This window comes from Peromyscus maniculatus, chromosome 11 (genome assembly GCF_049852395.1).
Source record: "Peromyscus maniculatus bairdii isolate BWxNUB_F1_BW_parent chromosome 11, HU_Pman_BW_mat_3.1, whole genome shotgun sequence".
In the NCBI taxonomy this organism is placed as follows: Eukaryota; Metazoa; Chordata; class Mammalia; order Rodentia; family Cricetidae; genus Peromyscus; species Peromyscus maniculatus.
In genome coordinates, this window is record NC_134862.1 from 44,885,144 (window position 1) to 44,900,074 (window position 14,931).

Below are 14,931 nucleotides of genomic sequence, written 5' to 3' on the forward strand. Positions count from 1 at the left end.
GGGCAGCTCTGAGCTGCCCTACCTGCTGCTGCTGCTGCTGCCCCAGCCTAGCTCTGCACGTAGCAGCCGCAGCAGCAGCAGCAGCAGCAGCGGGGCTGTAGGGTGAAGCAGCATTCCCCAGGAGCGGCCGCCTTGGGGAGCTCCCTTCATATCCTTCCCATGGGACCTTGGGTCCTTCTATAGTAGCCTTGATTGACCCTTCTGTGTTCTTGGTCTCCATCTCAAACACGCAGAATAGAAAGAGCTGAACCTAACTCCCTCTGGCCCTCAGCACCATCATCCATGTATTTACTGACAGCCTCAACAAGCCCATCACTTTGTCAGGTAGAGGGGCATCAAAAACAATCCCAGAATGCAGAACTAAGTGGAAAGCAGACATGCTCCCAGGCAATGGAAGTGCTGTGTACAAGGGATGCTGACAACTTGGGGGACCAGCATGATTGTGTGTGTGTGTGTGTGTGTGTGTGTGTGTGTGTGTGTGTGTGTGAAGGCCTCTCTGCTCTATTGCCCCACCTAGGCCTGAAGATCACTTGAGTGATCTTTCTATCCTCTGGTCCTCCAGCTTCTGCCTGGCCCACCATGATTCACTCTACTTGGTCAGACTGAGGCCAGCGGCTGTAGAGGCTCAGCTTGCTGGATCTTCTGAGCTTTGAAAGGGAAGGCATGGATTCATTTGGTTCCTGTAGTTCTGATCTCCCCCTCCCCCAATTAAAAACAGTTCACAACTTGCTCAATGTTCGCTGACTGTTGAAAACTTACCTGCAGCAGAAGGCATGATGGGTGGTATAGCAGTCAACAGGCCATGGGCAGGGAGACCTGTGCAGGATGGTAGCATGTCTGAGGTCACGCTCTCAATGTTGCCTTTTAGAATTTTTAAAAATAACGTGTTGTTTGTTTTGAGCCTGGAACTCAACAGCAGTCCATCTGCCTTACCCTCCCATGAGTTGGGAATACAGGCTGGAGACACTTTGCCCAGCTTTAGAGAGTTTCTAAAAAATGGCCTACGTTTTCACTTTGCTCTGGGCTCTGGAAATTCAAAATTCCATTTTGGGGCCAGGCAGTGGTGGTGCACAGTTTTGATCCCAGCACGTGGGAAGCAGAGGCAAGAGGATCTCTGTGAGTTCAAGGCCAGCCTGGTCTACACAGCGAGTTCCAGGAAAGGTGCAAAGCTACACAGAGAAACCCTGTCTCGAAAAACCAAAAAACAAACAAACAAAAACTAAAACAAAAACAAAAACAAAAAAATCCCATTGTCAATGGAGGAAAGGGTAATCCACTTAGAGGGAGAGCAGAAAATGCTCCAAAGAAGGGAGCCCTTGACCCAGGGAAGGGAGGAACTGTGTAGACAAACCGCTGAAGTAGACCGTCTGGGAGGCTGATGTCCCAGCAGGGGTCTGAGTCTGATTGTGAGTGCATGTGGCTGTGTAAGTGAGGTGTGAGGTGTGAGTGTGTGTATGTGTTCCTCAATATATGGTCTTGGTGAGTGTGACTATGTAGTGCCTGCAGTGTACAAAAGTGCATGTGATGAAAGATTGTTTTGAGTGTGCGACTGTGTGTAAGTGGTATACGTAATTATGTGATGTGTGTGCGGTGAGTGTGTGCTGGTGGTGTAAGTGGTGGATGGGATTATGTGATGTGTGTGTGTGTGTGTGTGTGCACAGTGACTGTATGCTGGTGTAAGTGGTGTATAGAATTATGTGATGTGTGTGTGTGGTGAGTGTGTGCTTGTGTAAGGAGTTATGTGATGTGTGTGTGTGTATGTGTGTTCGCGGTGAGTGTGTTGTGTTTGTGGCATGAGTCCCGTGTGTTTGTGCACCTGTACACAGGGAACTACCAGGGCAGGGGCCCTTGAAAGGCAGTTTGGCGGTTACTTAGGAAGCACCTCTCTGCGCTAGGAGCTGACATTGTAAGCTTCTTTAGCGGAGCTGGGACCGAAGACAGACGGAATAAAAACAAAAACAAAAACCATTCAGAAAAGTTCCTACTTTGAGAGAACTGAGATGCACAAGGTGTTGACTAACTCCAAAAGGCCCAGCACACCAGTCAACAAATTCATCTTTTCCCAGTGGTGAAGACTCAGTGAAATAGCCATCCTATCATTAATTAATGTCACAACAACAACACCCCCAAATCCTCTCACTTCACCTCCCTCCAGGAGTAGCTGCAAAGCCAGAATGGGAGGGTGGGGCTGTGGGATTCTGGGAACCATTCAGAGTAGGTATGGCAGCCTGCCCAGCCCTCCCCCCCCCAGGCCTGGGCCCACTGGGCACACCCAAGCCCTGGAGTGTTGACCTCTCCGTGACCCACCCAGTAACACACATGATCCCACAGAAAGTTGATAAGAGGTGACCAGCTCAGGGCAGAATATAAACAGCCCCACCCAAGACACACCTAGAGGACCCAGGGCAGGTGGCAAAGGACAGGATGGCCCCTGGACTGGTGAGACTTGGGATAAGTGTTCTGGCTTCCACAGAGAGCTGAGAAATGCCAGCCTCGGGGTTTGCAGGACACCACATGTCCTGTTGGGTAGAGGGAAGAGAGAAATCCTGAGGGAAGAGATTCGGGTAAGAGGTACTTCCCAGAGGCTGGGCATGGCAACCTTTAGAGGCTGGAGCAAGAGGATCAAACAGTTTGCGGCCAGCCTGAGCTTCGTAATGAACTCTGGGTTGTTAGATTGTGGGTCTACAGAGTGAGAGCCTATCTCAAAAACAAAACAAAACAAAACAAAACCCTGGAAGAACCCCACCACTTGGGAAGCTGAGGCAGGAGGATCAATGCTTGTTCAAGGCAGGCCTGGCTACAACATGGAATTCTGGACAGGGTTGGTGATAGAGTGAAACTCTATCATAAAAGGCTGTCTGTCCCTGAGGACTCTGCCCCAGGCCCAGGCCGGAATGCCGGGTCCTGACACTCTCACCTGACCAGTGACAGTGAGCCAGCCTTTGCTCCCATCAGTGAAATGGGACACCTGGTCTTCTTGGGGGGCTGTGGGGTAGACCCCTTGTGATAGTGAGATGAGGGCAGCACCTTCCAAACTGAGGAGAGCAGGACAAAGGACAGGTCCGGCCTCGGCCTCCGGAGCAGCTGCCTCAGCAGGGGTAGAGGTTCGGCAAGCTTCTCCACCCTCATGGCCCACACAGACCTAACAGGTGAGGTCTCCTCTTTGGAGCTGAGAAGACTGATGCCCTAGAGAAACATGGCAAGGACAGCCTCCCCCCACCCCCCCAACCACTCTGCTGTTCATTAGGGGAGCTTCGTCAACAAGAGATTGTGTTGTCTCTTTAAGGGAGGAAGGACTCCACAGATAGCTCCGAGGAGACCAGCAGTGTGCCTGCCGCACATACAAATGAGGTCATTGTTTGCCCAAGTGGAGCCCAAGCTTCCCCAGCTAGGTGGCCGCCACAGCGTGAAGCCTACCTCTCTGCTCTTGCCAAAATGGAAGGACGTGTCCCAAAATGGCTCCAGAAGGTTCTAGAGGCTTTCACCAGTCCACTAGAGTCTTCATCCCACCTCCCCCACTGCTTCCCTAGAGCAAGCCCCATTCCCAGACATAACACAAGCCAGCAGACGCTCCTCTTTTCAAGATTCCTTCTTTATCTGCCCTCCTCGGGGAGTAGAATAGTCTGGTATTTCCAAGGCAACTAGGCATTAATTAGCTCTCTTACGGAATGGCTTGGTGGGTTTTTATGTGTGGGCGTGTGTTGGGGGAGGGGCACAGGAGTATTAAGAATCTCTCTGCATAACCCTGGCTGGCCTGGAACTTTGGGGTCACCAGGCTGACACCAGTGGCAGGGCAGTGGTGGCGCACACCTTTGACCCCAGCACTCAGGCAGTTGGATCTCTATGAGTTCGAGGCCAGCCTGTTTTACGAAGTTCCAGGACAGCCAGGACTGTTAGACAGAGAAACTCTGTCTCAAAAAACAAAAACAAAACAACAACAACAAAAAAACAAAAACAAAAAACCAAACCAAACAAACAAAAACAACCTCACAGCAATTCTCCTGCGTTGTTCCCCAAGTGAACTGCCATGCCCAACTCTGCAGCGTTTCACGTTGTCTGTGTGGCGGTAGTTTAGTAGGAGGGTTATTAATGCCCTGGACAGACAGACAACAGCATGCCAGGGTTCTGAGGACAGTTCAGACGCAAGCACCAGAGAAGAGCAGCATGGCAGAGGCTCTGAACAAATAGGGCCTCACATCATTTCTTTTTTTTTTTTTTGAGAGGGAGCTGTCCTGGGACTCCCTCTGTAGACCAGACTGGCCTCAAATTCAGAGATCCACCTGCCTCTGCCTCCTCAGTACTGGGATTAAAGGCCTGTTTTAGATCTAGGTGGTACAGTGCATGCCTTTCATCCTAGCACTGGGGTGGAGGGTTGGGTTAGGGGGCCAGACTGCAGACAGATCTCTCAGTTGGAGGCCAGTCTGGTCTGTACCATGAAATCCTGTCTTCTTGTCTCTAAAGAACAAAACAACCAAAAACCAAATTAGAGATGCTCCCAAACCCAAGATAAAGGGTGGAGCCTAGAAACACCTATGGAATCCAACTCTCTGCGTCTACTCTGGGATAATCTCTTTCTGAGAGAGACTGAAATGAGACTAAGTAGAGGGGGGCGGTGGCCTTAGCCCAGAGTCTGGCTAAAGGCTTGGCCGTCAGCAATGATCAGCTCCCATTCTTTCTCATCAAGCACGCGTCTCCATTTTGTTTTGCTTTTCCACGTTTACAAGATCCTATCTGTGATTTCATGTCAGTCACAAAAGCTAGGATTCAGATTACAGATCTTTAACGGGCCGCCAATTTGGCTTAGAACGCAAAGGCATCTGCTCACAAGGCTGGACTTGCAATTCTAGACTTCTTGGAGGACATCAGATCCAAACTCTCGTTGTACAAGAGGAAGCAGCCCCGAAGAAGGCAGATTTGGCCAAGGTCACCAAGCACGTGGTGGTGACAGCAGGGTCTCTAAACCCATGTCCTTGCTAGTGTGAAGCCTTGGGTGCTCTCTCAGCAGTGAGAAGCCTCACCCATTTTCTTTGCTCGCTCAGCCTCCAACCAACCCTCCAGCTACAGAAGTCCATGCCCGGCCTCCAAGTCCATCTTTCTGCATGCTGACCTCTTCTTCCTCCCATCTCCATGCCGTAGCCAATCCACAGCCCCAAATTTCAATACACAGTTCAGACCAAGGTTAGAAAAAGCCTAGAAGGCACTTTATTGGAGGCCTAAGCCTCCATTCACAGGAAAAGGGATCCAGGAACCCCATCTTGAGGGGTCTGGCGTCACCCCACTTCTCGCTGGTCCAGTTATAGGAGCCCTAGAACAATCGACCTGGCCACCAGCATTCCGTGGGAGAAGAGCAGGGAGGGGATGCTTTAGAAAAAATAGCTCTCTATGTACACCTGAAATATTTATAGCACATAAATTAGGGACACTCCAGCCCCCGCCTGTGGAGCCCGAGTGCTGAGAGGTGGAAGTCGGTCCAGGAAGAAGTGCCGGAGAACACAGCCCTGTCCCTTCCGTTGTTCTCCCTCCCACAGTAGTCTCCCCAGCCTCCTGGGCCGAGTCCGGGCATCCGCAGGTGGTTCTCTCCTGCAGTCGGCGCCGGGACTGGAGGGAGGTGGCCTCACAGCTGTAGAGTCAGCGACCAAGTCGCTTCAAACCCTGGGGCTTGTCATTCCAAAAGGAGGATGAGGAGAGGCCACAGGCTGCACTTCAGGATCCAACACCCCCGGCGGGCTCCTCCTCTCCACAGGGAGCACATCCACATTGAGGGGCCTTCCAGCCTTGCCTGTCCCTCCAGGCAAGTGTCAGTTCTGAGTTCGTGTCCGAGTCAGGTCCTGGGTCCAGTCCTGACCCCCCTTAATTCCGACTCTCTGTCACCTCTTCCTCTTTCCAGCCACTGGAGTTCTTGCCGAACTTGTAGACGAGGCGGCGGCCATCCACCCGTTCCAGGATCTCCCGTTTGTAGTAGTACCTGAGTGGGAGGCAAGTGGTCAGAGAGGGCAGGCGAGGGACGTGCCACGCACCGAGGTCTCCCCGGGCTTCGCCGCCCTGAGCCTTCCTTCCTGTGTCCCACCTGCTGTGGCCACACTGCTCTGTAATTACGGCCCAGCACCTGTTTCTGCATTAACGTCTCTGAGCCTTCTAGCTATGTCCTGGGGCTTTTCATGAAGGCCCATGAACACAGGGATGGGGGGGACGTTGGTGATGCTGAACTAGTCCACCCTCTCTCTGGCAGGCAGGGCAAGGGAGCCTAGGTGCAAATACACTGCCCTTTCTATCACACTCCAAGTGTGTCCTTCTTAGAACAAATCTGCAGAGGACACGGGAATGTTAGCTGAAGCCAAGGGGCTCCGATGTCCGACTAACGCTTTCTTCATGCTTCAACTGACCAAAAAGCCAACAAGGCCAACCCTGCCCTGTGGGCCTCACACCTGTCACGGGTAACCTAGAAGACGACAGTGGGGTCCAACTAGAGGTCCTGGCGTCTCTCCCCAGCTCACCTCATGGCCCGGCTCAGCTTCTCATAGGTCATGTTGCTGTTCTTTTTCTTCTGACCCCACAGCTGGGCCACCGCCTCTGAGCGGAGGAACTTGAACACACCCTCATGCCGGTTCTCCCACTTCATGAGGCCTTCGTTGAGCTCAGGGTGGATGAGGATGTCCCGAATGAACTCCCACAGATGAGTGCCCCTGGGGGCTACAAGGGAAAGGGTTCCTCAGTTATTAGTCTGGGGTGCGCCCCCCTCCTCCAGGCCCTCTGGCCTCATCCATCTCAACCACGCTAAGAGCCAAAGCTATGACAGCCCCTTTGAGAAGCCCTGGGCAATGTCTGCGTAGTGATTGCTATAGTGACTACTTCCTTCTCTGCCCCAAAATGCAGTGCACTAGGCAGACTGCACAAAGCACACACACGATGCTCTCCCCAGATAAGACTCAAACATCTGGTTGAGATGGACAGAGAGACACTACTTTCTGAGGGGCTCATGGATCAACGGGACCAACGTTGGTGAGGACTTGGCGCACATGGGGACAGAGAGTTAGTTGGCTAGAGCCTGGAGGACCAAGGAACAGCTTCCTGGGGGAAAAAACAAAACCAAAAAACCAAAAAACCAACCAGATCCCCTCAGGACAAGAATGAAAGCAGGCCATGGGTGCATACGTGCAGGCCTGGATGTATGAAAGAGGAGGCAAGCAAGACCTTTGGGGTGACCTCCAGGTGGTTCAGTGCAGCTGGAACACACAAAGCCTGAGGCGAGGCCCCTTCAGCAGGCTGTGGCAGCCAGCCCGGCCCACTGGACTCTGAGCACCCACCAGCTGCCTCCCCACCACCAGTAAGTTCCATCAGGCAAGACGGGGGCCAAGGACAAAAAGTTAGAGAGGGTGTGTGCAGGAAGCCCGGGCTCTCTCTTTGAGCACCCCCCCAGCCTCAGTTTCCCCTCTTCTCTGAGTCCAAGCAGGCCTCTGTAATGGGGTGATTGCTAGTGCCATGGAGGCTCCCCCAACGGTTCACAGAGGTAAGAAAGGGAACCAAGGAAGCTCCAGAGGCCCCGAGAGGCCTGAAGGGGCAGAAGGAACGGTGGCCTCCGCCCACAGGCCCGCCAGCCCTGAGAACTCACCATGCTTGCTCTTCTTGCCCTCTAGGCAGTCCCAGTACTCCTTGCTCAGCTTTCGGGGACGCCCCCGTTTCCTCTTCCCATGCTTGGGTTCCCCCTTCTTACAGTCAGGAAAGCCATCTATAGGAAGGGGTCGGAAGGTCAGCAGAAGGTGAGGGCAGGGCGTCCCTGGGAAGCCTTGCTGTGGGAACCACAGCAGAGCAGAGGAGGATGGAAGGGAGGGCTTGGGCGCTGTGGAACAGGACCCCCAAGACCAGCCCTCAACTCACCTCTAGGGAAGACCTTGCTGTCAGTGAGATCCAGGTCCAGGTCGCTTCCACCGGAGTCAGAGGAGTGAGAGCTCTGAGGTGTAGCGGTCCCTGGGGGTGGAGAAGTCAGCTTGAGTACTGGGGCCAGCCTAACCAGGTACGGTCTGCAGATTCGGGTACTCGGTTCCCGGGTACCTGATGCATTCTGGGGCGTTTGGAGAAGGGAGACTAAGGCAAGAACAGGACTCTTACCTGCAGTAGAGACATCAGAGCTACCAGGGGAGGGCGCTCCAGGGCCATAGCTACCGCCATAGTAGGGACTGGCCTGGCGGCCATCCTCCAACACCTCCTGGGCAAAAGGGCTTCCTTGATCTGGGAAAAAGAAGTTGGAGCTTAGAGAGGCCCAGGGGACCAGCAAGGGACAGGTGAGACCACCCAGGGGCCCGGAGAACTGGCTATGGAGTGTTTTCCTTTCTAGTTGGGAGAGTGTCTTTGGAAGGGTCGCAGACGGGATAGAGAAGCTGGAGACAGAGGGGGAAAAGAAAAAAAAATGGATCCTCACCAAAGGGGCCCGAGTCTCCTACGCCCTCCTGGAAGGCCATGCCATCTTTCTCCAGCAGCTCGATGATCCAGCTGAGTTCATCAGAAGAGCTGGAGGCTGGCGGAGGCAGGGAGGGGGGTCACTCAGCACCTCCGGCCAGCGGCGGTGGCGGCGGGGCTCGCTGACTGTGCCCTCTAGCCAGGAGCTCCAAGTCCTTCCCAAGGCCCATCCTCCCTGGTCACTCTCTGGGTTCCCGTGGCTCCCCTGGCCTGGACTTACTGAGGTCCCGAAGCTGGGCGTGGAGCTGGTCTCCCAGAGGCCCAAAGACCAGCCGTAGCTCCTCAAGGGCACAGTTGCAGAGGGTGGCCCCGTCCATGTCGCATCGCGAGAAGTCGATGGAACTGGCGTCGTATTTGTTCTTCTCCACCTGGTAGCTGATCCAGTCCAAAACCTGCGTCTTCGACCAGAACTGGGGCTGCTCCCCTGACCAGCTCGCCTTCTCTGAAAGGCGGAGTACAGCCAGAGGGTCAACATGGGACCCGGTTCTGATGTCCCTTTGGGATCTTGTCTGAGGTCCTACCCCACCCCTGGGGTGTGTGTGTGTGTGGAGGGGGGTAATAGTCAACAATCACGATACCCATGGTTTCAGAGTGTTCCTCGGTCTATCACAGTCCCTTACCCTCTGTTCCCCACCACCCCAGCCGCTACAGGCTTCTCAGGGGCTGGGAGCACAGTCTGGCGTGCATAGGCTTTTGCTTGGTTGGATTCTTTGCCCAGCACTGCTCAAATAAGTAAATGAATAAATTCTCCGCGGCCCCTAGTCCTGGGGGGTTCCCTTGGAGACCTCCCTCCCTCTCCATTTATCAAAGAACCTCTCAGACAAGCGTTCTGTCTCTCAGATACCCACGGCCCGGCACTCACCTGGGCTGTCCAGCGACATCTGGGGGTTGTTGAGGGTGAACACTAAGTCATCAGTGCCAAAGGTAGTCGATGGAGGAGCGGGAGCCAGGGTGGGGTCTTCTGAACTGTACATGGCGTTGAAGTAGTTACTAAAGACGTTGCTGATCTCGCAGGTGGCAGCCATGAGGCCCCCTGGGAAGAGGACACAGGTTGGTGAGGGTGCAGGTCAAGGAGCATTTCCATTACTCTGTTCTGGCCAGGCCTGGGCAGCAACAGCCGAGAGGCAGGAAGGAGGTCGGCGTTGCTGTAGACATATTCTCCCTTCAAAAAGCCCCCCCTGAAGAACCAGCTATTTGGGAAGCTGAGGCCGGATGATCTCTTGAGCCTAGAAGCGCCAGGGCCAGCCGGCGCCAAACTGGGAAATTCCGCTCCAAAAAAACTAAAAAATAATCTCAAGCAGGGTGGAACCCACGAGACAAACTCTGCTCGGGCTCCCTCCACAAATCACCTGGGCCCTTGAACCAAACAAGCCACCCTGTCCCTCCAAGACACCGATCTGGTCTCCGACCGGTCCCGGAACACCTCCCCGCAGTCCTAACACTCCCGGCTAGGGAGCTCCAAGCTAAAGTAACTTCAGAATTGTAAATCCACTGGGCGGTTCCCGGGGCCGGAGCTAGGGAAGGTGACCCTACCGAGTGTCAGGGTTCGATGTGGCGGGCGGATAAGCAGGCTTCTGGGGCCGCAGGAAGGGAAGAAATCTAGGTAGCTGAAGGCTCCAGCCAGGTATCAGTGATGAGTGTGGCTCGAGCGCTCCCCCACCCGCACCTAAATAGAGCAGTGCGCGAGCTCCTCCCCGCCAGGTCTTAGTGTGCGTCCCCAGTTGTAACCTGAGCTGGTGGCTCATTGGATGCAGGGGATTTCCTTCAGACCAGGCTCCCGGTCCCAGGTGATTTGCATATTCCATGCCACTTGGCCCAGATCCTAGCAGGCGGTGCTGGGAAATCAGGCCTGGCTTGTTTAATGATTGTCAGAGTGTCATTCCGCACCCTCTGGGGTTGGGCCCTGGGTACTGGACTGGGCAGGTGGCGGGAACATTGCTGGGGTGGGCACATGTGCTTTAGGCGGCTCTCTGGCCCGGGAAATTCTTCCTGGGGGGGCCAGGCCAGGGCTGGATTAGGGAGAGGAGAGCAAGGTGAGGAATCTGAACCGGTGTCTGCATCTGTCTAGGTCTGGGGACAAAAAGGCCTATAGAAGTTACAGAGGGTAAGGGATTTTTCTCCACAACATCCAGAAACTGGGGAGCTGGAAGCCTCTAGGCAAACTGGGGAGCTGGAAGCCTCTAGGCGTTACACTGGGCCATAGTCACGGTCCAGGGGTGGTTTGAATCTGCCAGTCTAGCCAGCCACAGGGCGTTCGGTGGCACTTTGCCTGTCGGGAGCCCACCCAAGCACCAATGATTGTTCCGCAGCGGGAAAGATCAGGCGCTACTTCAAAGGTCTAACCTGTTGCCTGTGGCGCTCTAGCTACCTAGGGTCGGCGGGAGGTGCTGGAGATCACATGGGAAAGGTTTGACCTCCTTCGTCTAGTCTCCAGTGATTACCCTTTTCTCGACCCAGTCCATCAGTATCTGCCTGCTGCCCTCTAGTGGTCAAAAGCCCAACACGGGTCATTACAGACAAAAAAAAAAAAAAAAAAAAAAAGGAACTGTGTATGCTAATAGACTGTTTGTTTACCAGGTACTTAAAAAACAAAAACCCGGAAAGCGGTGGTACAAGCCTCTAATCTCAGCATTCCGGAGGCAGAGGCTGTCAGAGTTTGAGGTCAGCCTGGGCTACAGAGCAAGTTCCAGAGCAGCAAGGGCGACATAGAGAAACCCTGTCTCAAAAACAAACAAACAGAAAAGAGGTGTTGGAAGTTGAGTCCGGAGCATCCTAGGCAAGCACTCTACAAATGGGCTCTGTATCCAGAACAGTTTGCTTTTTGAGACAGTGTCTCACTATGTATATTTAGGAGGCTGGCCTCAAACTCGAGAGATAGGCTGGAATGAAAGGTGTAAGCTGCCCTAACCGGCACAGAACATTTTAAACACAACAACCCTCATATAAAAGACATTCAACAAGCAATGTAGGGCTGGAGAGACGGCTCAGTGGGTAAGGGTGCTTGCTGCCAAGCCTGATGACCTGTGTCCCATCCATGATAAAGGGAGAGAACTGATTCCTGCAATGTGGCCCTCTGACCTTCATGGGCACATGTGCAAGTGTACACACACACATTGACACACACACAATATATATATATATATATATATATATATATTTGGAGACAAGGTCTCACTACATATTCCTGGCTATCTGGAACTATGTAGACCAGGCTAGCTCCCAACTCACAGAGATCCACCTGCCTCTGCCTCCTCAGTGCTGGGACTAAAAGGCATGTGCCACTACACCTGGCTATAAATATAATTTTTAAAATGCTGAAAAGCAGTGTTGGACATGTGTGATGGTGGTGCATGCCTTTAATCCCAGCCCTCCCAGGGTAGGTGAATCTCGTGAGTTCGAGGTCAAGCCTGGTCTACATTAAAAAAGAAAAAGAAAAAGAAAAGAAAGAGAAAATAAAAGGAAAAGGAAAAAATGATGTGTAGTTGTCTTCATAAGTGGTTTGTTCAGGCTACAAAATTAGGAAAATGACGAGATGTTGCTAGGGCCTTTTCCCTACATGCGGCACCTCTGGCCGCAAACATCCCACTCAATGAATCCCATGTTATCAATGGCTCTTGGTTTCCTCCACCCAAATACAAGGGACCAGCTTCGCAGATCCCTCTAACAATCCCTGAGCAGATGCACCAGGTCGGCAAGGAGGCGGTAGGAGGTTCATACTTCGGCGTCCGCATTCGGATGGTCAAAGGCAGTGGTTTCTGCACGTCAGTAAGAAGGAGGCGCCCCAGTCAGACGCATGTGCCTAGCTAGAATCCTAGCTACTGAGGATGCTGAGGCAGGCACACTGAGTTTGAGGGTAGCCTGGGCAACTTAGTAAGACTAAAGAAACACTGTCTCAAAAACAAAGAGCTGGCAAGATGGTTCACTGGATGAAAGTATTTGCAGCACAAACCTGGCGGCCTAAATTCAATCTCTAGAATCCATGGAAAGACAGGGAAGAAAGGATTCCACAAAGTTATTCTGACCTCCACCTGCGTGGCTGGTAGAGTGCTTGGCTAGCGTGGTGCACAAAGCCCTGGGTTTAATCTCCAGTACCACATGAAGACATGCGTGGTGGCCTCTGAAGTTCCTGGGCTGAGGGTCAGCCTCAGCTACACATAGAGTGTGAGGCTATCTTAGGCTACAGTAGACTCTGTCTCCAAAGCAAACACAAACTAGCAGAGAATGAGGGGGTGCGACTCTGTAGTCCCTTAGACCTCTTCCAGGCCCAGCTGTCACTTGGTTTTTGTTGCTTGAGGAGCCAGCCTAGGACACTGGATGAATTCAGCAAGTTCTCCACATTAAATCATCACATTTTTTCTGCATCTAAGGTACAGGATCTGGCTGGGCGGTGGCGGTGGCGGCGGCAGCAGCAGCAGCAGCAGCAGCAGCAGCAGCAGCAGCAGCTGCTCACACCTTTAATCCCAGCACGTGGGAGGCAGAGGCAGGCAGATCTCTGAGTTCGAGGCCAGCCTGGTCTACAGAGTGAGTTCCAGGATAGCCAATGCTACACAGAAGGACCCTGTCTGGAAACACACACACACACACACACACACACACACACACACACACACACACACACACACACACACACACGCTATAGGATCTGTGTCTTCTCCCCTCTCTACCCCATTTATGGACACACAAGCCCAGATGGTCTTCAGACGAAAACAGAAGGTGATTCCTTTTGCTTCTAGGTATCCCGCTGTTGGAGGACCACAATCCACCCTCAGCCCCACAGGATCCACTCCCTGTCTTCAAAACTACAGGCTCCTTTCCACTAGGTCAGGGCTGCTGGAAAGCCAGGGGCTCTGGGTAGGATTTTCACTGGCCCTTCAGGGGACCTCCCCCAAGCAGCCTGAGGCAGACACACCCTCTACCCAGTCACTCACCCTGGAATGTGGGAGAACCAGCTCTTAGCCTCGGGGCTGCTCATGGGCTCCTTTCCCCTAAGAACACCTGGTTGGGTCTCCAGAGCAAAATGAGGAGGAAGATGCCGAGAATGAGGCCATCAGCTAGCAGCACCCTTGCCTTCACGGAGCTCCTTCCCAGAGAAACAGAGCTAGGGAAATCTTAGAGCTGGCCCATCCCTCTGGGTGTTCATTCCTTCACCAGCCAAACGGAGAAGTGAGAAAGAATTGAATTTGAGGTCAGTGCTTCGGAAGGTTCCAAGACTAGAGTGAGAGCAGCCGCAGGGCAGGGGAGGCAAGGGGTTTTGCAATAGCCTGCCTATATGCTGAACAGGGCAGGAGAGCCTGACGCCTTTCCCCAGAGATCCCCAATAGCCTAGCTTCATCTCCAGGATGGGAGGGTAACAAGAACATTGTCTCCCAGTCCCGTAAGAGCACAAGCAGACCCAAGAGGACTCCACAGAGCCCAGACGGTGAGTGAGACAGGACACACAGCTCCTGATGCCCATGCTGTGAAATGTGAGTGGACACTGGGCAGTGGTGGCCCACATGCTTAGCCCCAGCACTTGGGAGGCAGAGGCAGGCGGATCTCAGTGAGTTCGAGGCCAGCCTGGTCTTCAAGTGAGTTTCAGGACAGCCAGGGCTACATAGAGAAACCCTGTCTCGAAAACAGACAAAACAAACAAACAAGATACTGGTAGGTCTCAGGATGGACAGCATAGATGTAAAGGTGGGGGGTCGGGGAGGCAACGGGACAGTCCTGAGAGAGATCAGCAGCAGCTTACTAGGGATTGCCAGTACCCCCTCATTCGATCTCCTGGGTCCTCAAATCCCTGTCCTGGAGCTCACAGTTGCCTCTGTTGGGGAGGCTGGTCACACTGTGAGTCAGGAGCACTGTCCTGGTTTTTTTGGTTGTTTTTGTTTTTGTGTTTTTGAGACAGGGTCTCTCTGTGTAGCCCTGGCTGTTCTGGAACTCACTCAGTAGACCAGGCTGGCCTCGAACTCACATAGATCCTCCTGCTTCTGCCTCCCAAGGGCTGGGATTAAGGGCGTGTGCCACCACCGCCCAGCACATGGTCCCGTTTACCGCCACTGGGCTTTGCGAAAGATAGAGCCTCAGCTATTTTCTCCACCTTTGTGTAGGGAGGGCAAAGACAAAGGCGCGGAGCCATGGATGGAGACCGGGTCACGGGTCCCTGTACTTAGGGAAGACAACTTCAATTCATCTTAGCATTCGCTCAGACCCTCTCGTCGGTCATCACGCTACTCTCGAGCTCTGACGCTAACTGCATCAGTCTCCATGTTGAAGCCAGGAAATCAGCAGACTCCGCCCATCGCAACCATTAAAATAGTGACTGAAGCTGGGGTAGAGGAGGCCTGCAACGCCCCAGGGACTTGATGGAGGACACAGAAAGCACGAGGACACCCTTGTGCGTGTGGGCAACCGAGCACACACGACACAGAGGGGACCCCAGCAGGAGAAGTTTAACAGTGACTTTGCCTCCTGCCTATAATCCCAGTACTCTGTAGG

The 14,931-nt window shown here is 53.4% G+C and overlaps 1 protein-coding gene across 1 annotated transcript; it reads right to left on the reverse strand.

Annotated features, from left to right (window-relative positions):
* Positions 1-5,179: 5,179 nt before the first annotated feature.
* Positions 5,180-10,150, reverse strand: Elf3 (E74 like ETS transcription factor 3). The gene is made up of 9 exons (XM_006982447.4): positions 9,988-10,150; positions 9,317-9,487; positions 8,675-8,896; positions 8,417-8,512; positions 8,107-8,226; positions 7,876-7,965; positions 7,610-7,726; positions 6,495-6,690; positions 5,180-5,965 (listed from the first exon to the last, which is right to left on the reverse strand). Exons 2-9 carry the CDS (start codon positions 9,477-9,479, stop codon positions 5,851-5,853), a joined length of 1,119 nt encoding a protein of 372 aa, XP_006982509.1. The 5' UTR covers positions 9,480-9,487; positions 9,988-10,150; the 3' UTR covers positions 5,180-5,850.
* Between the last annotated feature and the right edge of the window lie 4,781 nt (positions 10,151-14,931).

What these genes read in the sequence shown, in the direction of transcription:
- Elf3 (XM_006982447.4), bottom strand. Translation starts at nt 9,479, where the DNA reads ATGGCTGCCACCTGCGAGATCAGCAACGTCTTTAGTAACTACTTCAAC. An exon ending in GGGCAAGAAGAGCAAGCATG is followed by an intron (nt 6,691 to 7,609) that starts GTGAGTTCTCAG and finishes TTTCCCTTGTAG; the next exon opens with CCCCCAGGGGCACTCATCTG. An exon ending in AAGCTGAGCCGGGCCATGAG is followed by an intron (nt 5,966 to 6,494) that starts GTGAGCTGGGGA and finishes CCTCCCACTCAG; the next exon opens with GTACTACTACAAACGGGAGA.